Consider the following 23,282-nt stretch of genomic DNA (forward strand, 5'->3'; position numbering starts at 1 on the left):
CTGAGGAACAAGCAGTAAAGACAGAGTGTCAGGGATTGTGGAACAGAGAGAGAGTGTGGGAAATGGAGATAGGGAGACCGATGGACAGAGGGGGAGAGAGAGAGAGAGCGCTTTCCTGGAACACTTCTTAATTAGGTTGGCAAAAAATGCCATCGGATCACACCCCGCTAGTCTGAACTAAGGCCTAGATTCACGACACTCACCGATCCGATCCGTGGGTGATCCGTGGCCGGACGACCGATTCACTAAAGTCGTACATATTAATACAGTGTGCAGCCACGTCTTCCGTGTGAGTTACCCCTCTCTGGGTTCTGCGCTTCATAACATTCACACACTTCCAGCGGTAACTGCGTGGTTAAGCTTTCTGCTTTGGCCCCTTACGCTGAATTACTAATACAAGGGTTCTTCAAAATGTTTCCGCACGTTCATATTTTCGTGGGAAATGGTTGGGGGGGGGTCGGGAGAAGTGATAAGAGGGTCAGTCAGGCAAGTAATTTGCTTTTGAGATATTTAATAAATAGTGAAAAGTGCAGAATCTTTTCGAAGGTCCCTCGTGTATGTGGTAAGCTGTCTTGAGCATTATTTGGAAAAGCAGGTGAGAAACTGAATTACAATTACCGGAGGGAAAATGTGAGACTTTCTGTTTAACACCTTCTTTGCACATCTGGTCTTAGAGAGAAGGCTATAGGGTTATAGGTTTGGTCATCAAGAAGACATAAACTCCACGAAAGGGGCAATAATATTCGGAGCTCATCAGTCCCCTTGAAGCTGTCCAGTTTCGGAAACTCACAATGGTCTCTACCCCTGTTCAATCTAGAAAGAAGTCACATGATGATTTATGAGAACAAGAGAATCTTCCGGAAGCCTCAAGAAATAGAGCAAGGCAACCATCAGGTTCAGGCGTTCTCCCAGAAGTTAGATTCTGATTTTTCATCAATTCACTGTGGCCCAGTATTTAGTATCATCCAGAGGCATTGCCACACGTGAGCATTCAGGGGCACCTACAAGCTTACTTTAGGTGTGATTCATCAGGCGAAAGCAAATCTATAAACCCAATATGGATTCCAGGCGAACCTAGATTTTCTCCTACAAACAGGCAGCGCCACACACCATACCTGTAAGGCTACGCATGGCTTCTGATTAACAAGTACATTCTCCTACCTTTCCCTTCCCACCAGTCATTTTCTTAATGAAACTCAGAGTCCGTTCCAGCGTACTCCCCTCTCGACTTCCGTTCTGCCGACCACCGCTCTCCACAGTGTCCAGCTGGCTGAGACTTCCAAAGCTGTTCCGGGGACAAAAACCAAGAATACCAGTTGCAGAAGTGAGCAAAGGTGTGAGGGACAGAAGTACTCCCGCTTAAAATGGGGGTGCTACATCTTTCAGAATCTCAGTCATCGGTCAGTGACATCTGTGGACATCAAACCCCAAGTAGCTCCATGCAAACTATAGTCCAAAGGTCACATGAGAACCCCTCAGTGGGGCGCAAATTCTCAGAATAGAGGTTAAGAACATAAGAATAGTCATACTGGGTCAGACTAGGGTTACTATATTTGTGAAGACAAAAAAGAGGACACATGACCTTGCCTATGCTCCACCCACAGCCCTGCCCACATTTCAATCACAGCCCCGCCCACCTTTCACCCATTTTCATGGTCCCTCTTCCCATCCTTTTAAGTGCTTCTCTCTCTCTCTCTCTCCCTTCCTCCAACCCTCCTCCTCCATGGGTGCTTCTCTCTCTCCTTCCAACCTCCCTCTCCTGCTGTTTCTGTCTCTCCCCTCCCATCCAGCACTACCCTACTCCTTGCTCTTTTCTTCAGTCCTCCCTCCTTTCCATAATGCTTTCTCAGCCCAACCAAGAAGACAATAATGTGGACACGGTTCAATCAATGATCTGAAACAATGCCAAAACAGAGAATTTTGGTTTCTGCAAATTGGTGCTTAACAAAATAAGATCAAACTCTTTTCAGCTACAGTTCAGAATTTAGGAAGCTGGTTGGTTGAACTGAGCATCCCCCCCCCCTTGTAAGAGCATAACATAAAGTTCGTAAATGGAGATAAATTTTAAATTTTCAGCTGAAAATTGGGCACGCATTTCAGAGGCTAATTTAGAAGCTCAGCTTTATATGACTATCGATCCCAACGATGCCACATTTGCAGGTTGTGACATTTACTCACCCGTTCGTGAAGTATCTCCCAGAGCCAAAGGAAACATCTGTAAAAGGGAGAAAAGCAGAACTGTGAGAGCTCGTAACCCAAGGTTCAACACCAGAAAGCTAAAATCCAAAAAACCGAGCCAGAGGGGGAGCGAACCATCCTTAAACGCTACACTGAGGGCCCTGGCGGTATTTGCAGTCGCCAGGGGCTCTGTGTGAAACTCTTTGAACCACAGAGAGAAGGAAGCTGGGGAGGGCAAGTTTGGGCTGTGATGGAAAGGGCCAACCGTCATATGGTCACCAGGAAATGCTAAGGGGACGTGGTCAGTGGTTACCATAGCCAGGTGGGGGGAAGGGGATTTGTCATCTTCTCCCTCCATTTGGGAAAAAAGCCGCTCTGAAAAGGGTTAGAGAAAATGTATTTCTCTGATTCGATAACACTTTTCTTTAGAAAGCAGAAGTCCCATGTACAGCCGTTTTTTAACCAACACACTGAAATATATAGTTGTTCCTCTTTTAAAAGATGCAATTGTATTTATTTTGAATAGATTTTTTGAAAAAACATTTTGAAGGCTATTAATTTCTACTGCTTTTGCTGCAGTGGCTGCTGCTGTGGTGTTTATCATCAGAAATCCCGCTGTTACACATTCTTTTCATCAATATTGTATTCTGCTAGCTGCATATGCAACACTGCATCAGACAGCCAAGCGAGAGGCATGGTCTGCACGCCTTAGAATTAATTTAATTTATATTCCACATATAAAACTACGCAGAACACAACAGCGGGTTGAACGGAGAGCCTAAGCCCATGTTAAAACAACCACAACAAAAGATAAAATAATGAAACAACCAAAATTGAAGGCCCTGACTCTGTCTGTGTACCTCCGTATTCCTCAGTGATCATTCCCAATTCTGCCTCTGACCCTAGAGCAGGGGTGTCAAAGTCCCTCCTGGAGGGCCGCAATCCAGTCGGGTTTTCAGGATTTCCCCCAATGAATATGCATGAGATCTATTTGCACGCACTGCTTTCAATGCATATTCATTGGGGGAAATCCTGAAAACCCGACTGGATCGCGGCCCTCCAGGAGGGACTTTGACACCCCTGCCCTAGAGCGAGTCTCTTTACTTTTCCTCAGTTCTCATAGAAATATTAGGAAAACGAAGACAGATAAAGACCGTGTAGCGTAGCCCATCCATCTACTCTCCCTACCGCTCCCGTAGAGATCCTATGGACTTGTTCCAAGCGTTATTAAATTCAGATACACTTGTCTCCACCAGGAAGCCATGCTATGAATTCACCACCCTTTCAATGAAGACGTAGCTCCTCAGGGTCTGTTCCCTTTCACCTTCATTCCTTCCCTTTCAGTTGAAAGAGACCCAAGGAGATATCTAAACATCTCTGTCATATCTCCTTTCTTTCTTTCAAAGTATATAGATCTTCTCATCCCCGGCTCTGTCCCTGACTCACTGTGACCATCGTTCAAGGTATTTTATGTAACCGTACGCCACAGACCAGCTTTTGGGAATCTCGCTCCTTACTTTCCCCCCCCCCGCCTCTGTTATCACCACGTCTCCCCCCAGCTCATTTTAAAACCAGTCACATCCAGCGTTAACGGTCTTTTTGTCAGCTGCTGTATTTTATCATTTGGGATCCCTTGGCATGCCTGTGTACGTACAAGGACCACTTGGCATTTATTAACGGGCTTTTGGGAACTCAGGTCAAGAAAGGGCCACATTTGACTAGGGCCGGGCTTTACAAACTAATTATCCACCATGTCTATGGTACATAAACGTAATGCAGCAGATCCTGAGGGACCAGATGGTTTTAGCATTCTTATTCAAGCTCAAGAGAGTAGAATAATAGAAATAAACCCTCACTTCTACTATATACGAAAAACAGGTACGAGAATAGACATACAATAGATGTATTTTCTAATCCAGTGGTTCCCAACCCTGTCCTGGAGGAACACCAGGCCAATTGGGTTTTCAGGCTAGCCCTAATGAATATGCATGAAGCAAATTTGCATGCCTATCACTTCCATCATATGCAAATCTCTCTCATGCATATTCATTAGGGCTAGCCTGAAAACCCGATTGGCCTGGTGTTCCTCCAGGACAGGGTTGGGAATCACTGACCTAAACCAAATATTATATACTGTTTCAAGATTATAGTAAAAGATTATAAAATGATACGTTTTATATATATAGTAATGTATGAAGGAATATCGAGTGTGTACGTAATGAAATTGTATAAATTTAAGTGGTACACTTGTTATATGAAAAATGAATAAAAAAACTTATAACTAAAATAAACCTAAACCAATGGTTCCCAAACCCTGTCCTGGGGGACCCCCAGCCAGTCGGGTTTTCAAGATATCCCTAATGAATATGCATGAGAGAGATTTGCATATAATGGAAGTGACAGGTATGCAAATCTCTCTCATGCATATTCATTAGGGATATCTTGAAAACCCGACTGGCTGGGGGTCCCCCAGGACTGGGTTTGGGAACCACTGACCTAAACATATGTCAACCCAAAAATTCATATGAGGAGGAAAAAGCCTCAGTGCCTCACCTCCACCTTACAGAGACCAGGTAGTAGGAATTGTAGGGGAAAGCATTTAAAAAAAAAACCCTCCTCGGCTGAAAATAAATCGGTGGCTCTGTGCAATGCAAAAAAAAACGATCACAGCGCTTATCTGGACAGAGTAGGGTTACCATACGGCTCCAGAAAAAGGAGGCTGGATTAAGACATCCGGGTTTTACTTCCAGCGCTTTCAATGGAAGTAAAACCTGGATGTAGGGTAAATTGTAACCCGTTCTGAGCTCTTTGGGGAAAACGAATGAATTAAATGAATAAATGTCTTACTCCGTCCTCCTTTTTCTGAAGCCGTATGGTAACCCTAGTACAGAAGATCTGTCTGTCACACCAACGGTGGCCAGCATGTCACATGCCATCTCTACTCGGGTCATATTTGTCACCTGGTGGCGGTCTTTCTCTTCTTTCCCCCAGGATTATAAGGAGTTTTTCCTGCTTATTCGTTTGTGGGAAGTCTTTTGTATAGAGCAGGGGTGTCAAAGTCCCTTCTCGAGGGCCGCAATCCAGGATTTCCCCAATGAATGTGCATGAGATCTATTTGCATGCACTGCTTTCATTGGATGCTAATAGATCTCATGCATATTCAATAGGGAAATCCTGAAAACCCGACTGGATTGCGGCCCTCGAGGAGGGACTTTGACATCCCTGGTATAGAGACAGAAATGCATTTCCTCCTGTACTGTGCAAAATTACAGAGATGCACATTTCCCGCAACTGAGAGAGAAAAGCAGAGTTTTTCTTGCTCGTCTTTTGATTTTTCTCTCTCTGTTTTTGCGCAGGGTTACCATATGGCTCCAGAAAAAGGAGGATGGCTTGAGACATCCGGTTTTATTCCCATTGCTTTTAGCTATCTCAATCCATCCTCTTTTTTTCTGGAGCCAAAAGGTAACCTTTGTGGGAATGTGAATCTCTGATCTCTCTGTGTTTTATATGGAGCAGTGGGAAATGCATTTCTTCTTTTTTTTTTTTTTAATTCTTTATTCATTTTTAAATCAAACAAGTGCACATAAATATATCATAAATTGATTCCAATATAGCAGTATAAAATCTATTAGATCATTAATGATAAAACCCTACCCACCCACCCTTCGTCAGTTATTCTATATAAAATATATTATACTATTATTATAAATATAGTTATAAAAATTTCCTCCCTAAATCCTTCTTCTTCTACATCTCCAGTAGGACATTTCATGCAGGCTCTGTCTTCTTGGGATTTCCAATTTCCGCTTCTGTTTGCATTTTGCTATTTCTAGCCTGTGGTCACTTGTTCTGTATTTGATGACGATCTGCATGCGTGACTAAGGTCAGATAGTCTGCTAGTGTGTAGGGAGCTGTGGTATCCAGCTTCTTCTCATGACCCAGTAGGAGGTATACTGGTGTTCCAGCCGCGCTGCCGTGCCCGCGTTTCAAAGGCCAGGTTGTACTTGGATGTTTGTGATGGTTTGGTGTGGTAGGCTTGCTACCTATCAGTTGAATGTGCTTTTTGCAGGGTTTTGTGCTGCATCACAGAGGGAGGGGGGAGGCTTGTTGTAATGTTGATGACCCCAACCGGGCAACATTCAGCCCACAACAATTGTGTGCTTTTTTAAACGCTAGCTCCCGCAGGCAGATTTGGCCTGGCCATCAGCGCTGAAATCTTGGTCTTAGGTGGTGGTCGTCAGCTGGCATTCTTACCTAGGATTACCATATGGCTCCAGAAAAAGGAGATAGAAGTAAATCTCAGATGTCTCCATCCATCCTTTTTTTTCTGGAGTCATATGGTAACTCTAGTCCTGCAGGTACTTCCTATATTCAGAACGGGCTCTGCCTGGGTAGCTTCTGGCTTCGCCTGTGTTCCACCCTTGCCAAGGTGGTCTGATGAATTTAGTGGCTCCCACCTGGTTAACTCCCGCTGAATATCGATCCCTTAACTTTTTTGCTCTGTAGGCCATCACCGAAGGCGATTCTGTCGACATAGGATTTGTTTGCAGAACTGGTGGTTCTGTCCCCTTCTGTTTACTTGGGGGTTAATGATAGGTCTCCAGACCTCATTCCTGTGTGAAAGGGTTGATCAAAGGGTGCTGTCAAATTATTTTAAGAGCAGTTGTTCTGGGAGAGGTTCGTTTGATGCCTCTTTTGCTTTTTTCTTGTAACGTTTTTATAGCTAATTTTAAAACTGCCAGATGCAAATAATATTAAGTCATGCTGTGTTTATATCCAAATTTTGGCCTCTTTTAGAAAATCATGAACTTTATCTTTTCCAGATCTACTTGTAGGGTACATGATTTGCAGTAGTTCTCTAGGGGTTTAATAATAATAATAATAATAATAACTTTATTCTTTTATACCGCCACAATCGTGCGACTTCTAGGCGGTTTACAACTGAAGAGAGCTGGACAATCAGCGAGTTATAATATGCAGATAATTAATGAAATTACAGTATACAGAATCTTGGAAAAGCAGCAATTACAATATACAGTTTGTTTAGAAATTCAGAGGGGTCCTTTTAGATAAAGTGGCGAAATACATAGTGCAGTTTGTTTAGAATTTTTTCGGGGGGGGGGGGGGGGACATATTAGGAAAAAGAAAAGGAAATAGTGATTGGTGTAGTTGAAGTTTAGACCCAGGAGGGGAAGAGGACAAAATGACCAACCATCTCTCTCCCCCTCCAATCTGGACAAAATTCTGCTGCACGACTTATATTCCACGAGAGCCGCCATATGACATTAGCCCTCTCCTCAAGTCACTTCACTGGCTCCCCACCCATTTCTAAATGAAATTCTAACTCCTCTTACTGAACTACAAGGGCACTCACTCCGCAGCCCCTCAATATCTCTCCTCACTTATCTCCCCCTGTGCTCCCCCCCCCCCCACCCTGTGAACTCCATTTATCAGACAAGTACCTACTAACCATACCATTTCTCCTCCACCGCCAATTCCAGACTCCATCCCTTCTATCTTGATGCGCCGTATACATGGAACAGACTGCCCGAGTCATTTTTTCAGGCTTAGGGTCACCATATGGCTCCAGAAAAAGGACAGATAGAGACATTCGGGTTTTACTTCCATCGCTTTCAATGGAAGTAAAACCCAGATGTGGTGGAGGAGGCAGGGCCGAGGGATGTGGATGACGCCTTCTGCACGGCTTGCGACTGGAGATTGGTGGCCCACGGTTTCAAGACTCGTATGCCTTTCTACTAGAAAGAAGATTATCGAGGTTAAGAACTTACTATTCCTTTTTCTTCAGTGGGGAAGAGTGGGGCGCCCTGAGGTTTTGGGTTCAAATCCACGCTGCTCCTTGTGACCTTGGGCAAGTCACTTAATCCCCTCATTGCCCCAGGCACATTAGAGAGATTGTGAGCCCATCAGGACAGACAGGGAAAAATGCTCGAGTGCCTGAATAAATTCATGTAAACCGTTCTGAGCTCCCCTGGGAGAATGGTATAGAAAATTGACTACATAAATAGTGTGAAACATTTCAGCCTCTGATAAGCAGAGCTGGTATTGTGACATCATAATGCCTCATTCCACCAATAAGAGCCAACCTCATCAGTGATGACACAATGGCTTGAATTGCCCTTTACTTGGCTCACTTTTGCTAATTTTGATTTCTAGAGTGGCGCAGTGGTTAAAGCTACAGCCTCAGCACCCTTAGGTTGTGGGTTCAAATCCCAGGCTGCTCCTTGTGACCTTGGGCAGGTCACTTAATCCCCCCATTGCCCCAGGGAACAAATAAATGTCTCTATCCGTCCTCCTTACTTCCATTGCTTTCAAAGAAGTAAAACCCAGATATCGCAATCCATTCTTGTTTTTCTGGATCCATATGGTAACCCTAGTCAGGCTCCATCACTTGACAGTGTTCAAAACCAAGCTATAAGCCCACTTTTGTCAGGATGCTTTCAACTTCTAGCTCTCTTTCACCGAAAAATAACCCCTGTCCTTCTGTCCAAACTAGATTGTAAACTCTTCATAGAAGGGACCTTTCGGTACTACAGAAATGTGAAATAGTACTAGCAGTAATAGTGATTGACCCATGTAACAAGTGTTTGATTTCTAGTTCAGTCCTGGGTCTCCCCCTGGTGGACACATGCTGGTACTGCTGGCTAGGACCTTGGCATTCACTTCCACTCTTCAGGTCAGATTTTCAGGAAATCTAATGAATATGCCAAATCACTACCTCCAGTATATGAAGATCTCTCTCATGCATATTTATTAACTCAAATTCTTAAAACCAGCTATTAAATATTTAATACAAACAAGTATTATCTGAATCAATTCAATTTTAATCTTATCTCCCATAGTTCATTTCATTACAGTACTTTTACAACTTACCAATACTTAATTTATTAATAAATATCAGAATAATTTAGTCAGTGAACCTCATCCCCATCACTCACACTCACTTCACAACTTTCACACACATACTACAGTCATTGTGATTATTTTTATCCCAAACTGGATCTTGGTTAGTTCATGAGTTCATTAGTCCATGATCATCATTTAGTCAGAGAGACTTCAAACTGCATATTTATTAGGGATATCCTGAAATCTTGGCCAGCTGGCAGACCTTGACGAGTGGGAGTGAATACCCCCCGGGATAGGGTATAGCCAGAGGACATGATAGAGTCACAGCCCCATTAGCACCCTGAAAGATCAGAGCTATCGTTTCTGCCGCACACCCTTTGCGCTCTAAAGTCCAATTTTGCACTATCTCAGGGGCTAAACTGGCCAGTACTTTTAGATGGGAAACTTCCAGGTTCTGACGCTAGGGGTGGTCTGCTGTGATTCGGAGGGATGAAGGACACCAGCGTTAGCACTAGAAGGCGCTGTCTTGTGTGGAATTTGTTCGACTAAGGCCCTGTCTGCTCTGCGTACACTCAAGACCCCAGGCACTTTTCACAAAAGCAGGACTCTCTGTGTTGAGCTCGAATTCCCCTACTGGCCACGAGGCCTGGCACCAGACAAAACCCACCCTGTAAAGCTGGGTTGTAGTTAGGGTTATTAGATGTCCGGATTTACCCGGACAGGTCCTCTTTTTAGAGGGCATGTCCAGGCGTCTGGACAGCTTTTCATAACCTGGCACTTTGTCCCCTCCCTCCCGATGAGCAGGCTGATGGGGGGTGGGGCTTGGGACGAGGCTGGGGCGGGGTGTGGGTGGAACAGGGCGGGCCTGGTGGGCGGGCCTATGGGTCTGGATTTTACGTCCGTAAAATCTGGTAACCCTAGTTGTAGCATTCTGGATCTTGAAGTGCGCAAATCCGATCTGGCTCGCAGGCGCGGCATAAGTAAAATGTACGTAAAGCAGCACCTCAGCCTGTGGGAAAAATTTGGAAATAATTCCTGGCATTAACTTGCAAGCCAGACTTGCCTTTGAGGCATGTATTAGGACACCAGAAACATACATACGGCATCCGATGACATAATCAGAGGCGTGTTTCGGAACTATGAATGGTTGGTATGATATACTCGGTTTCCTGTGTTTTGGCACGATTTACGGAAATTCTGTTTTTGGAATCTATTTTATGTTGTCCTACGTACTGATTAAATGTAATAATCCAGCTTGTCCACTCCCTGACTTTTGTCATTCCTGAACGTTGCATTTTCCTCATATGCCCCCCAGCCTCTGGGGACAGGTGAAGTCTTTCAGCATCATCGGGGTGATCCCTAAATGCGGGAAACAGTGGAACTAAAGCCCCAAACCTGCTCAGCAGCCTTCACCTCTCCATATCAGTAAAAGTAGTGGCAGGGGTAATAACATAGGCACCTTCCTCTCCTCAGACTCACCTTCCTGGGAGCTGTAGGTGTGATCGATGCCCGTCATGGACACGGATTTGGAGAGTGAGTTGTCATCGAAGTATTCAGAGGGGATGGAAGCTCCACACAGCCTGTTCGTGTGGCCCTAAAGGATAGGGGGGGAAACGACACCATAAGATAACCAGTGCAGGGCTGAAGGATCACATGCAGTTTGAATGCACATGTAGGTGGGCTCATAACCTATTTTGATCAACAAAGAAGATGGTCAGGAGGATCAATATGGAACCATCCAACACAATCACAAAAATCCCACATGGTCACAGTACAATGGGTCTTAGAAACAGAGAAACATGATGGCAGATAAAGGTCAAATGGCCCATCCAATCTGCCCATCCGCAGCGTTCACTCCTCTCCCAATTGGCTAAGGCTCTTAACATTTGCATCTCCTCTTCCTATAAGCTAAGGCTCTTTACACCTGCATTGTGAGGTCATAGAACTTAATGGTTATAGGAACATGATGGCAGATAAAGGCCAATTGGCCCACCCAGTCTGCCCAGCCGCAGCATCCACTATCTCCTCCTCTCCCTATTGGCTAAGGCTCTTAACATTTGCATCTCCTCTTCCTATAAGCTAAGGCTCTTTACACCTGCATTGTGAGGTCATAGAACTTTATGGTTATAGGAACATGATGGCAGATAAAGGCCAATTGGCCCACCCAGTCTGCCCATCCGCAGCATCCACTATCGCCTCCTCTCCCTATTGGCTAAGGCTCTTTCCACCTGCATTGTGAGGTCATAGAGCTTTATGGTTATAGAACCATTGTAACATGATGGCAGATAAAGGCCAATTGGCCCACCCAGTCTGCCCATCCGCAGCATCCACTATCTCCTCCTCTCCCTATTGGCTAAGGCTCTTTCCACCTGCATTGTGAGGTCATAGAGCTTTATGGTTATAGAACCATTGTAACATGATGGCAGATAAAGGCCAATTGGCCCACCCAGTCTGCCCATCCACATTAACCATTATCTCTTCCTCTCTCTAAGAGATCCCACTTGCCTATCCCAGGCCATCTTGAATTCAGACACAGTCTCTGTCTCCACCTTCCAGGAGACTGTTCCAAGCATCTACCACCCTTTCTCCGGGTATTCATTCCATTTTCTATACCGCTTAGAACCTAACGGAATTAGCGGTATATAAGAAATAAATTACATTACATTACCGTTTTCCCAGGGGAGCTCAGAACGGTTTACATGCATTTATTCAGGTACTCAAGCACTTTTCCCTCACAATCTATCTAACATACCTATAAAAAAGTATTTCCTTAGATTGCTCCTGAGCCTATCACCTCTCACCTCTTAACTTCATCCTATGCCCTCTCATTCCAGAGCTTCCTTTCAAATGAAAGAGCCTTGACTCTTAATATGAGAGGAAAAGGATCTCAGAAACCTTAACCAAGTCTTACAAGGTTCCACCATGCTGCATGCTAGAAGCAATCCGCGCAGAAAGAGCCGCAGTTAATTGTGAAAACCGTGGAGCTGCCCAAGAGACTCCTTGATGAAGCCGATATTGACGGCGAAACAGATCCCGCCGGGCCATGGCTGTTTACAACCACAAAGAAAAGATTTAAGCATCCAGCACGATTTTGCTTTTTAAAGTTTGCATGGAATGAAATGTATATTTTTAATAGTGATAGTCGTGAGAGGTTTTTCAGGATCGATGACAGAAACGTGGAACCTTGTAAGACTTGATTATCAAGGAAGTTTCCGAGATCCTTTTCCTCTCATATTAACACACATTTTACTGGGACCAGGTGGGATTTTTCTCATTGCCTATTTCCACCACATGCATTTATTCAGACCAGGAATTCCTAAACTTGTCCCGGGGGAACCATCAGCCGCTCAGGTTTTCAGGAAATTCACAATGAATATGCATGAGACAGATTTGCATACAAAAAAAAAGAGGCAGTGTATGCAAATTGGCCTCATGAATATTCATTGTAGATATTCTGAAAACCTGACCCGCTCGAATTCACCCAAGATGGGTTCGGGAATCAGCTCTGATCTTTTTCTCTCTTTCACTCCGCGCTCTTCCTTATAAGCCGTGACACTTTTATCTACGGTAATTGTGCCATGATGCCCTCTCCTGTGGGGGAACTCTTTCTGTATGCATTTCACCCTAATCATTTGATCCGGAGCAGGCATTAGGGATGGACAAACAGGGCAATTGCCCTGGGCCCCCAAACCTGCCTGAAGTCTCTGCTCATCACACACCAAAGGTCAGGCCACCCTTACCTCCTCTGGGGAGAAAAGAGATTCCAGGGCTTCGTTGCTGTGGATTATGGGAACGCGGCGAGGGTCCCGTCTTCTCCCCATTGTGTTCTCTATCTCTTCTGGGTCCAAACCTTTCAAGCTTGCACTGGAAGATAGAGGAGCCGAGGTAGTAATTAGATTCCTAGAGCTTTTGGAATGCCCTGTAAACTAGCAAAGCGATTGATTCTCTGACGTGGCTTCCTGATGCAGAAAAAAAGTGATAGCTTTTAGTGATCCGAAAAAAAGCGACTGGTCAAGACCAGTCGGTTACCTGTGTCACTGATACAAAAATATTTATAATATGCTAAACCTTTTTTTTCTTTAATGGGTACAGATGCTGTGTGTGTAACACACCCACAACATCTGTCCCCCCCCAAAAAAAAAAAAGTTTCCTGTCCCAAACAGCTGGGTGGCTCTGCGCATGTGTGAGTCGCTCTCACAGCAATCCAATCGGATGGGAGAGACAGGGATTATGCTGAACCTCTGCATGCAAAATTTGTAGTGCATTAATAGCTGTTTTAGAATCAACCAAAAATCAGATCGGAGCGGACCCACACCGTCTTACCGATCCTGTTTAGTGCATCTAGCTCAAAGTCACCATTCCACACTAAAGTTTCTCAGGACAAATTAATAATTCCCTAAGAACCTGTGGTTCTGTTCCTTCTAGCCCACCACTATGTTTGAGGGAGTCCCTTCATGGTCATAGTCTTCCCACCAGAAGGGGCTTTATTTTCAAACCAAACTGTGATCCTGCCCGAGCCTCTTGCCCACCTGCGCTCCTCGTAATCCTCCCGGCTTTGTAGTTCCTTCCCTGGCTCCCAGCTGTGCCTGCGGAAAGCGTCATAGGATTTGCTGGAGGTCCTCAGCCGGCAGGATCGCCTCAGCGGTACCCCCAAGAAACGGTCCAGTTCTTCTTCCTCAGCTGCCCCCCTCCAGGCCTCCTCCTCCTCCTCGTCCACTTCTTTGCTGCGGGGGGGAAGATGCTCCACAGCGGACATGCAACGCGTTTTCTGCCTCCGCAGTGGGTATCTAGTGCCATCACCTGCCGGCAACAAGAGGTCCGTGATGGAGCCGCTCATCGGTGGCCTCACGCTGGGATTTGGTTAGAGAGATACTGAGGGGACAGAAGGGAAAGGGAGGAGGGTTAATGGGAATCCGCTAAAATGAAAAATACACTAAAGAACCAAGTAATTCCACAAAGACAGATTTATTACACCTTCTACACCTGAACTACAATGATTCCACTTTTAAAATTCAAAGTAAACTCGTAGAATTATCCCTTCCAAAAGTTGCCAAGAATATAAGCGTTGCCAGACTGAAACAGACTGAAGGTCCCAACCCAGGCCCCAAATACCTGACAAGATCCCAAAGAGTAAAAACAGACTTTATGCTGCTTATCCCAGAAATAAGCTGTGGATTTTTCCAAGTCCATTTTAATAATGGCTTTTGAACATGCTTTTGATTGAAAGTGAAAAAGGTCACAACCAGATACAATACAAAGTGTACATCAGGAATGTAAAAACGTCCAAATACAAGAGATAAACATCAGGAACAATAACTTGAACCCAGCCAGCAAACCGAACCCAGCCAGGGTCTGGACTTTTCTTTTAGGAAATTATCCAAACCTTTCATAAACCCTGCTAAGCTAACTGCTTTTACCACATTCTCTGGCAATTAATTATAGAGTCTGGAAAAGAAACGGCTGAGGGGAGATAGGATTGAAGTCTATAAATCCTGAGTGGTGTAGAATGGGTACAAGTGGATTGATTTTTTTACTGCATCGAGATTTAGAAAGACTAGGGGGGACACTCGATGAAGTTACAGAGTAATACTTTTAAAACCAATAGGAGGAAATATTTTTTCTTTTGTGTTTGTGCTGTTTTCCTTGTGGAATCTCTTTGGTGGAACCCTTTTTTTTTTTTCTGTTCAGGTAATTAACATATAAACCCCCTCTTTTACTAAGGCTGACGTGTCCATTATATTATATGGACGAACCCTGCTTCCAAAGCCGTCCATCCCCATGGGAGTTCCGTTGGCTAGAAGGGGGTCCCTGTGGGCCAGAGGGAAGTACCCGTGGGAATCCCGTGGGCCAGAGGGGGGTCCCCGTGGGAGTCCCATGGGCCAGAGGGGGGTCCCCATGGGAGTCCCGTGGGCCAGAGGGGGGTCCCCGTGGGAGTCTTGTTGGCCAGAGGGGGGTCCCCGTGGGAGTCCCGTGGGTTAGGGGGGATTCCTGTGGGAACCCCACGGGACCCGCGGGATTCCCGCGATACCCGTGATCCCCGTTCCCGTGCAGACCTCTAGTTCTTATGCTCTTTATATTGAGTGAAGAAATAATTCCCAGCATGCAAAGGGACAAAACCGGGAAAGGCTCAACCTTTTTCTTCTGACATGGAGCCAGATGGCAACTCTGTCTCATCCCTCACCTTCCCTTTTCCCTCTTGCATGCTCCTTTCACCAGGACACATCAGGGATGGAGGAAAAGCACAGGAAGAAGTATCATACCCTACACTAAACAACCCGGAGTCACTAAACAGTCTCTTGAAAGTAAAATAAAAGGCAAATTCTATTCCCACATACTCCCAAACAGACAGATAGACATTCCTGAATAGAAGAGATGTTTTTTGTGCCACAAGAGCTATATATTTACCTGGATTTTTTGATCCTACAGCAATATGCATCATTATTAAGATGAATTGGTAGTGTCTGCAGCAAACACTGCTCTGATCAGTGAGTGGGTGACGAAGAGGACCCTTCTGGGGTGCTGGGGGGGGGGGGGGGAGGCCCTGGCAATGTCTTACCTCCTTTCTGGTTGCAGCACTGAACACTTTGCATGTTCCCACTCGGAAGGAAGAGCGATGTTACTGGCAGACTGGGAAGAGGAGAGCCGGTCCTGCGCGGGATATTCTGCGAAAAGAGAACCAGTTAAAAGAACAGGTGCAGAGAGACAAATGCCCAAGGCTGCGAGGTCGTCCAAAGTTCCTTCCTCGGGCAGGCTGAGGGGCTTCGGGTGTTTACCCTGGCACGTTGCAGGACAGGAGTTCTTCGGCGTGTTACCTCAGGGAGGACGCAGGTATAACGGGCTGGCTTGTGCCTGCAAGCTTGGGCACGTAAGAAGTGTTTATCAGAGGTAATAAAATACATTTAATAATCTGAGCTGAAGGCAACACTTAGAGATGAGAGAGAGGAACACAAAGACGGCTTTCTGTGTGTGACAGACAAGCCCCTCTGTGTGCAGACAGGGTAGGGAGTCTTCTCTCTTTTAACTTCTCTTGGCATGCAATTAAAAACTGCGTGCTATGAACCAGTCTGATGGCCCACTGGCTAGTATTCTGCACTGGGGGGGAAGGGGCAAACTTCAATTTCTGGTATCTTGGGCTGGGAATCGCTACATGGCCCTGAGTCACTGAGGACAGGCTGAACCAGTCTTAGTTTTAAACTACAACCCCCCCCCCCCCAAACAAACACAAAAACCTCAGACGTATAATAGGACTGGCTCAGCCTGTCCTCAATGACATACAGATGTCTAAGGACTCAGTCAAACCCAGCGGCTCAGAGAAGCATCCTGTGCAGTCTGCCACAAGAGGGCGCTGCAGTAACATGCCAACAAAGCCTATGGCCCCATATGGCCCCATATCATCTCTACGCTTACCGCTACTACTATTAATTATTTCTGTAGCGCTGGGCAGTCGGCCCAATTTCATTCCTGAAGCAAATCCATAGAAACTGTACATTTATTTTAAAAATTTCTATACCGTCTAAAGCCCAAACGGTTTACATACATGTGATGGTCGGTATATCAAGCCATAAATAAACTTGAAACTTAATAAGTTTTAAAACAAAATAAAAAATCATAAATAATCCGGTCCTCAAAAAAATCAGCAATCAGGAAAAATCAATGCCTAGAAAAAGGATTCTACAAACAATTGTGTTTCGAGTAGTTTCCTAAATGTGTCTCAGTTACCGCATTTCCGTATCCACAATTTTATCTCTGCACAACAAAAGGTCATTGCGCTGGCTTCTACGTTTTGGGTAGACATTTTCAAATGTGGAACTCCGAACCGTCGTGAAGTTCCTATTCCTGCGGAAGAAAACTCCAAAGGAAATCCATGAATGTACGATGCAAACATTGAATGACAAATGCCCGTCATACTCCACACTGAGGTAGCGGTGTGCCAACTTTCAACATGGCGATATCGAGACTGAAGATGCAGCAAGGTCGGGGAGGCCTTAAACGGTGTTAACTTCTGAAATTGTTGACCATGTCCATGGACCCGATTTTGGCAGGTCGTTCGACCATCAGCTAAAATAATTGCTGAGACGCTACAGATATCCAGGGAGCGTGTTGAATAGATAATCCATGAGCAACTGGGGGTGCAGAAGATGTCAGCCAAGTAGATGCCCAAATGTTTGAACGCTGATGAGAAACAACATCAAATTGGACACTTCCAAGTTGATTTTGCAGCATTTTCAGCGAGCTGGTGCCAACCTTTTGGACCGACTAGTTACTGTTGATGGAACATGGTTATACCGCCAAGATCCTGAGACAAAACAACAGTCCGTGCAATGGCGGCACCCAGGTTCTCCAAGGCCAAGGAAATTCAAGACCCGAAAGTCATCAGGAAAGATCATGGCCACAGTGTTTTGGCATCAGGAAGGTGTTGTAATGACTGACGATCTTCCAGTTAATGCAGAATACTACTGTAACTAGCTGTGCCAATTAAAGGAGGCATTGAAAGAAAAAAAGAGTGGGCAGCTGCGGATAGGAGTTCTCTTTTTACAAGACAAGGCTGGCAAAACGATGGATGTTTTGACGCAGTTGGAGGTTTCAGTGCATCGACCATCCACCCTAATCTTGCTCCATCTGACTAATTTCTGTTTCTAAACCTTAAAAAGAGTATGAAAGGGTTAGCTCAAACACGTTTTAACTCTATTTCACACTTAAGAGGCCCTTTAACTAAAGCTTAGCATGCGTTAAATGCTAAGAAGCCGATAGGTATAAAATGGGCCTCTTTCTAATGCCTTTAGCACATGCTAAGCATTAATGAAAGGGGCCCTTTGTGAGGTTACGGAAGGGCTGTTTTTGCTCAGATACCAAGAACAAGACCCTACGGAAGCAAAATCGTGAAACCTCCTGAAAATGCGGCAGAAATGGGGGGGGGGGGGGTTTGGACAAGACTGAGCGAGTGACCAACACGGACAGGGAAAAATTTATCTAAAGAGAGAGAAGTTCCCCTCTGAGCTGCTTACTGGGTGGTCTCTTCTTTTTTTCCAAATAAGGTCCATTTCTTGTGCTTGCTTTATGGATAAGTTAATTTTATTATTTCATCAGTTTGTATAACCGCCTAGATCAGGGGTGTCCAATGTCGGTCCTCGAGGGCCGCAATCCAGTCGGGTTTTCAGGATTTCCCCAATGAATATGTATGAGATCTATTAGCATACAATGAAAGCAGTGCATGCAAATAGATCTCATGCATATTCATTGGGGAAATCCTGAAAACCCGACTGGATTGCGGCCCTCGAGGACCGACATTGGACACCTCTGGCCTAGATATATAGGTTGCACTCCTTGGGATTTTAGGCAAATCACTTAACCCTCTATTATCCAAGGCACAAATTTACACTGTGAGTCTACCAGGGGCTCGAGCGTCCCTGAATATAACTTACTACTGAAAAAGCCGGGAGCCAAAGCCAGATAATAAATATAACATAGGGATCCTTTTACCATGGCGTGCCAATGAGCACATGCTAAATGCTAACGCGTCCATCGTATTCTAAATCAGCTAGCACGCCTTAGTAAAAGAGGGGAGATAGAGACTTTAAGATATGCTTATATTTCTATCTCTCCTCTAGGATATAGGTGTAGTATATAAGGGCTGTGGAGCAGACTCTGGACCTATAATCAGATGTGTGGTCTGGGTGGAGACGCTAGGCTGGAACTATAGATAAGGAGGGAAGTAAATATTTCAGATTGTACCTATGTTCCACTCAAGAAAAGTCTCCGGTGAAGAGTCAAGGCAAAGGTCCTTCTAGGAGGGGGGGGGGACACAGCCGAACTGCAACTCCCAGCATGCAACTGGGAGCAAACCCAAGCCTGTATCAGAAGTTCTTGGCGTATGTGGCTGGACTGCCCAGTTTTACGTAAGTTGCAGTCTGAAGGGCTCTTTACAGGCTTGGAAAACAAAGACTCCAATATTGGAACGTGAAATATGAGCCCTGCACCCTCTTCACAGCCCTCGACATTAGAAACTAAAGGTTTCTGTCAGTGGAGAGGCCCTTGAAGCCACCGGCCCACAGAAAGTTCCAATTTCAAGTTTCTTAATAACTTACTATCCTGCCCGTGCCATCTGGGTGGCTTACAGATCAAAAGAATAAAAAAATGACATGCAGAATCGTGAAGGGAGAACTGCAGTGATGATGTCAGGAGAGGGATGGGACAGGCAGACTTGTAGCCAAGTTTGAGTGAGGAGAAGCCATGCTCTAAATCAGTGGTTCCCAACCCTGTCCTGGAGGAACACCAGGCCAATTGGTTTTTCAGGCTAGCCCTAATGAATATGCATGAAGCAAATTTGCATGCCTATCACTTCCATCATATGCAAATCTCTCTCATGCATATTCATTAGGGCTAGCCTGAAAACCCGATTGGCCTGGTGTTCCTCCAGGACAGGGTTGGGAACCACTGCTCTAAATAACTGGATCACTTATTTCATTCCCCCAGAGCAGGGGTAGGCAATTCCGGTGCTCGAGAGCTGGAGCCAGGTCAGGTTTTCAGGATATCCAAAATGAATATGTATGAGATGGATTTGCATGCACTGCCTCCTTGAGATGCAAATCTATCTCATGCATATTTATTGTGGATATCCTGAAAACCTGATCTGGCTCCAGCTCTCGAGGAATGGAATTGCCTACCCCTGCCCCGGAGTCAGCCCAAAAACATTTCCAATGGAATTGTGGAGGATCCATTTTAAAGATAGCACCTCCTATATCTTCTCTTCGGGTCTTAATTTTCTACTTCGCCTTTTCTGCTGTAATATGGAAGACTGGCTTCCTGTATTATGCTGGGGTGAAAAACAGATTCTCATTTGACTAGGACAGGGGTAGGCAATTCCGGTCCTCGAGAGCCGGAGCCAGGTCAGGTTTTCGGATATCCACAATGAATAGGCATGGGACAGATTTGCATCTCAAGGAGGCAGTGCATGCAAATCCATCTCATTGTGGATATCCTGACAACCTGCCTGGCTCCGGCTCTCGAGGACCGGATTTGCCTACCCCTGGACTAGGGCTACCATATGGCTCCAGAAAAAGGAAGGCAGATTGAGACATCCGGGATTTACTTTCACTGAAAGCAATGGAAGTAAGGATGTCAGATAGAGGCAGCTGGGCTTTACTTCTATTGAAACAGATGGAAGTAAAACCCGGATGTCTCAATCTGTCCTCCTTTTTCTGGAACCCAATATACGTATCCACAGTAAAACAATGATCCAAAGCAAGAGAAACTGTGGAGATGGATGTTCCTGGTGCAGGCTTTCTTCAGTCTATTAGGGCTGGGTAAGCAGAGTGGGCAGACTTGATGGGCTGTGGCCCTTTTCTGCCGTCATCTTCTATGTTTCTATGTTAAAAATAGTAAGAACATAAGAATTGCCGTTGCTGTGGTGTGCTAAGAAACCCCAATATCTCAGCACCCCCAAAGTTAGTACCTACATTGGAAAAAGCTTCTGGAAATGGAAAGGGCTTATGTTATAACATATACTTTTCAGCTTTTTAAAAATATGTGCATATACCTCTAGGACCCCTGAAGAAAATGTGATGATTGCCCTGGCAGCAACTCGTATGGTCCCTGGATTGCAATAAACATGCCCGAGGTAAGCGAGAAGCAGTGATGTTACAATATTTACCCAGCTACAGTTTGGGAGACAGCGTGACGTGCCCGGTATCAACTCGCATCTGATTGATCGTCGTTCCAAGTCACAGTTCTAAGCATGAAACTGAAGCTCCTCCCTAGGGACCAGAGAGAGAGAAGGTTTCCAGCTCTGACTCAGGGTGATGCCATAGCACTAGAATCTTGCTGGAGGGTATTGAGTGCGTCAGAGACAGCCCAGAGCCAAAGTGAGCAGGAAGAGCTGAAACCAGCCGATGCCTCGGGTGTACGGCGACCTTTTCCACCTACCATGTGGGTGTGAAACCGAATCCAGTGGCTTTGCTTCCCGAAATTAAGAGTCTCTGTGGATGGCTTGTAGTGTGTCAGAGGAGGAGGCTGGGTATGGATGAGGAGTGCTGGATCCAGACCAGAGGAAATGGATTTCACTTTCTCATCAACTACTACTACTACTCACATTTATAGACGTCCCTGCTCTGAAGAGCTTACAATCTAACTTGGACAGACAAAACACGACATAGAGGGTAGGGGAATGCAGAACCCAAAGTAAGAGGAGGAAGTAACAGCGGGAGGAAGAGGACGGGATGGCCTGCCAGAAAGCTCACAGGTGTCATTCTAGCCCCACAGCTGATAGCAGAGATGCCTCCCTGCTATGAAATTCACAGAGTAAAGCCAGCATCCTGCACCCCCCCCCCCCCCTCCAGGACATGCATGGGCACATTATTCACCTGTAGGTGACAGTCGCCATTATTCCTCTCACATTCCCTCCCAGTACTGGGTAACTCCTATATCTCAGGGGCTAGAAACCCCCCCCCCACCCCCATCCCAATTCACCTACCTATCCAATAACAAGCTGAAAACAAACTAACCCTGGAGCCTTCGCCATCTGACTGGGCAGATATGTTAACCCTTCCTGGTTCCCGACCACATTCCTTTCTCCTGCTGCAACCTTTATAATTTATTAACAGATGTGGCAGAGTTAGGTTCATGGTGGCAGGTTCACTCAAGCGCTGTATCTCTGCACGTCAAAGACAAAGGGACCCTGAATGCAGCAGGGTAAAACCAAGACAAGTTCAGAGCCCCATACAGACATGCTGGTATATACAAGGTATGAATACAGCACAGACAGCTGAGGAGAGGATCTTCAGAGTCCCATGCAGATATTATACTGATAAATAAAGCATGAATGTAGTAGAATAGCTAAAAAAAAACAGATTTTCATCGCAGGCCTACGCAGCTCCACATTGATGCAGACGAAGCATGAACACAGCACAAAGAGCTGAAGAGTGAATCGTCGTCAGAGTCTGATGCAGGCATCATACAAATAGACCATAAAGAATGAATACCAAGGGATTGCTGAGAAGTGGATTTTCATCAGCACCAGAAAGTATGAATACAGCACGAACAGATGAAGAGCAGGTGACACACTGATGCATGGAAAGGATGAATGCAACACAGAGCACAAGAGATTTTGTTCCTGGGGAAACTGAATGAGGATTTAACAACTGTGATGAGCCATACTTAACTCAGCTCGGTGAAAAAACACCCAGAGAAAAGGGACTTTTTTCAGTTTACAGCATTCCTAGCTATCAGGAGCTGCTTCGCCCTCCCACATCCCATCCTGGCAGCCCAAATTACAAACTACATTAATAAAATTAACCAGGCTTATAAGAGCAGGCTTGAATACCATTCCTAGCCTTCCCAGAGATGTCACGGCCAGACTCGGAGAGACGCTCCTCTCTCCATGGAGTAAGGAGCATAAAGACCCCCTTCTCCCATTCCCATCCCCCATGGCACAGGCAGAACAAGAAAAGTCTGATTTTCTGGCTGCGTGATTCCAAACAATCCCCACCAGTTAAGGAGAGATTACAGTGCCTTCTTTTCTTACAGGAAACCAGAACTACAGCTCCCTGCATGCAGTGGGACAAAACCAGGCCTGGGGAGAGGGAAGAGAAAGCGCCGGGGCGGAAGGAAAATAACACAACTGGTGTCAAAATCAACTAAAGTCCTTAAGATGGACTTGGGATAATCTACTACTTATTTCTAAGATAAGCACAAAAATGCTTTTAAGTTTCACTGTAGATATATGAGGGGCCGCTGAAAGGTTCTCAGCCAATCCAAGAAGAGAATAATGTGGAGCCCTGAAACTTGCAGGTTATTCCACGCTTTTCATTTCAATGAGGCAAATGCATCTAGTAAATGGAAAACCAAACCATTGTGACATCACTGATGAGGTTGGCTCTCAGGCATTGGTGGAATGTGGCATTATGACATCACAATCCGAGGGGCCACTGAAAAGTTCTCAGCCCAGCCACAAAGAGAATGATGTGGAGCCATGAAACTTACAAACCATTCCACACTTTTCTTGACACTAGGAAAACAAGCCATTGTGACATCACCGATGAGGCTGGCTCTCAGGCATTGGTGGATTGATGCATTATGACATCACAATCCGAGGGGCCGCTGAAAAATTCTCAGCCCAACCACGAAGAGAATGATGTGGAGCCATGAAACTTACACGTTATTCCACACTTCTCTTGACACATTTTGTTTCAATGATATGAAACAAAATGAAAAGTGCCAAGAAAAGTGTGGAATATATAAGAAAA

General features: G+C 45.3%; 1 protein-coding gene across 1 annotated transcript in view; it reads right to left on the reverse strand.

The window, feature by feature from the left end:
- The window catches only part of ARHGEF2 (Rho/Rac guanine nucleotide exchange factor 2), a 113,771-nt gene that overhangs the window by 73,571 nt on the left and 16,918 nt on the right, over nucleotides 1-23,282 (reverse strand). The window contains exons 2-7 of the mRNA XM_033923849.1: nucleotides 15,599-15,704; nucleotides 13,572-13,914; nucleotides 12,783-12,906; nucleotides 10,522-10,636; nucleotides 2,179-2,215; nucleotides 1,162-1,285 (exon numbers count right to left, since the gene is read on the reverse strand). Coding sequence (XP_033779740.1) covers nucleotides 1,162-1,285; nucleotides 2,179-2,215; nucleotides 10,522-10,636; nucleotides 12,783-12,906; nucleotides 13,572-13,879 — 708 coding nt within the window. The 5' untranslated portion in view covers nucleotides 13,880-13,914; nucleotides 15,599-15,704. The remainder of the gene's footprint in view (nucleotides 1-1,161; nucleotides 1,286-2,178; nucleotides 2,216-10,521; nucleotides 10,637-12,782; nucleotides 12,907-13,571; nucleotides 13,915-15,598; nucleotides 15,705-23,282) is intronic.

Source organism: Geotrypetes seraphini, chromosome 16, assembly GCF_902459505.1.
Source record: "Geotrypetes seraphini chromosome 16, aGeoSer1.1, whole genome shotgun sequence".
Classification (NCBI taxonomy): domain Eukaryota; kingdom Metazoa; phylum Chordata; class Amphibia; order Gymnophiona; family Dermophiidae; genus Geotrypetes; species Geotrypetes seraphini.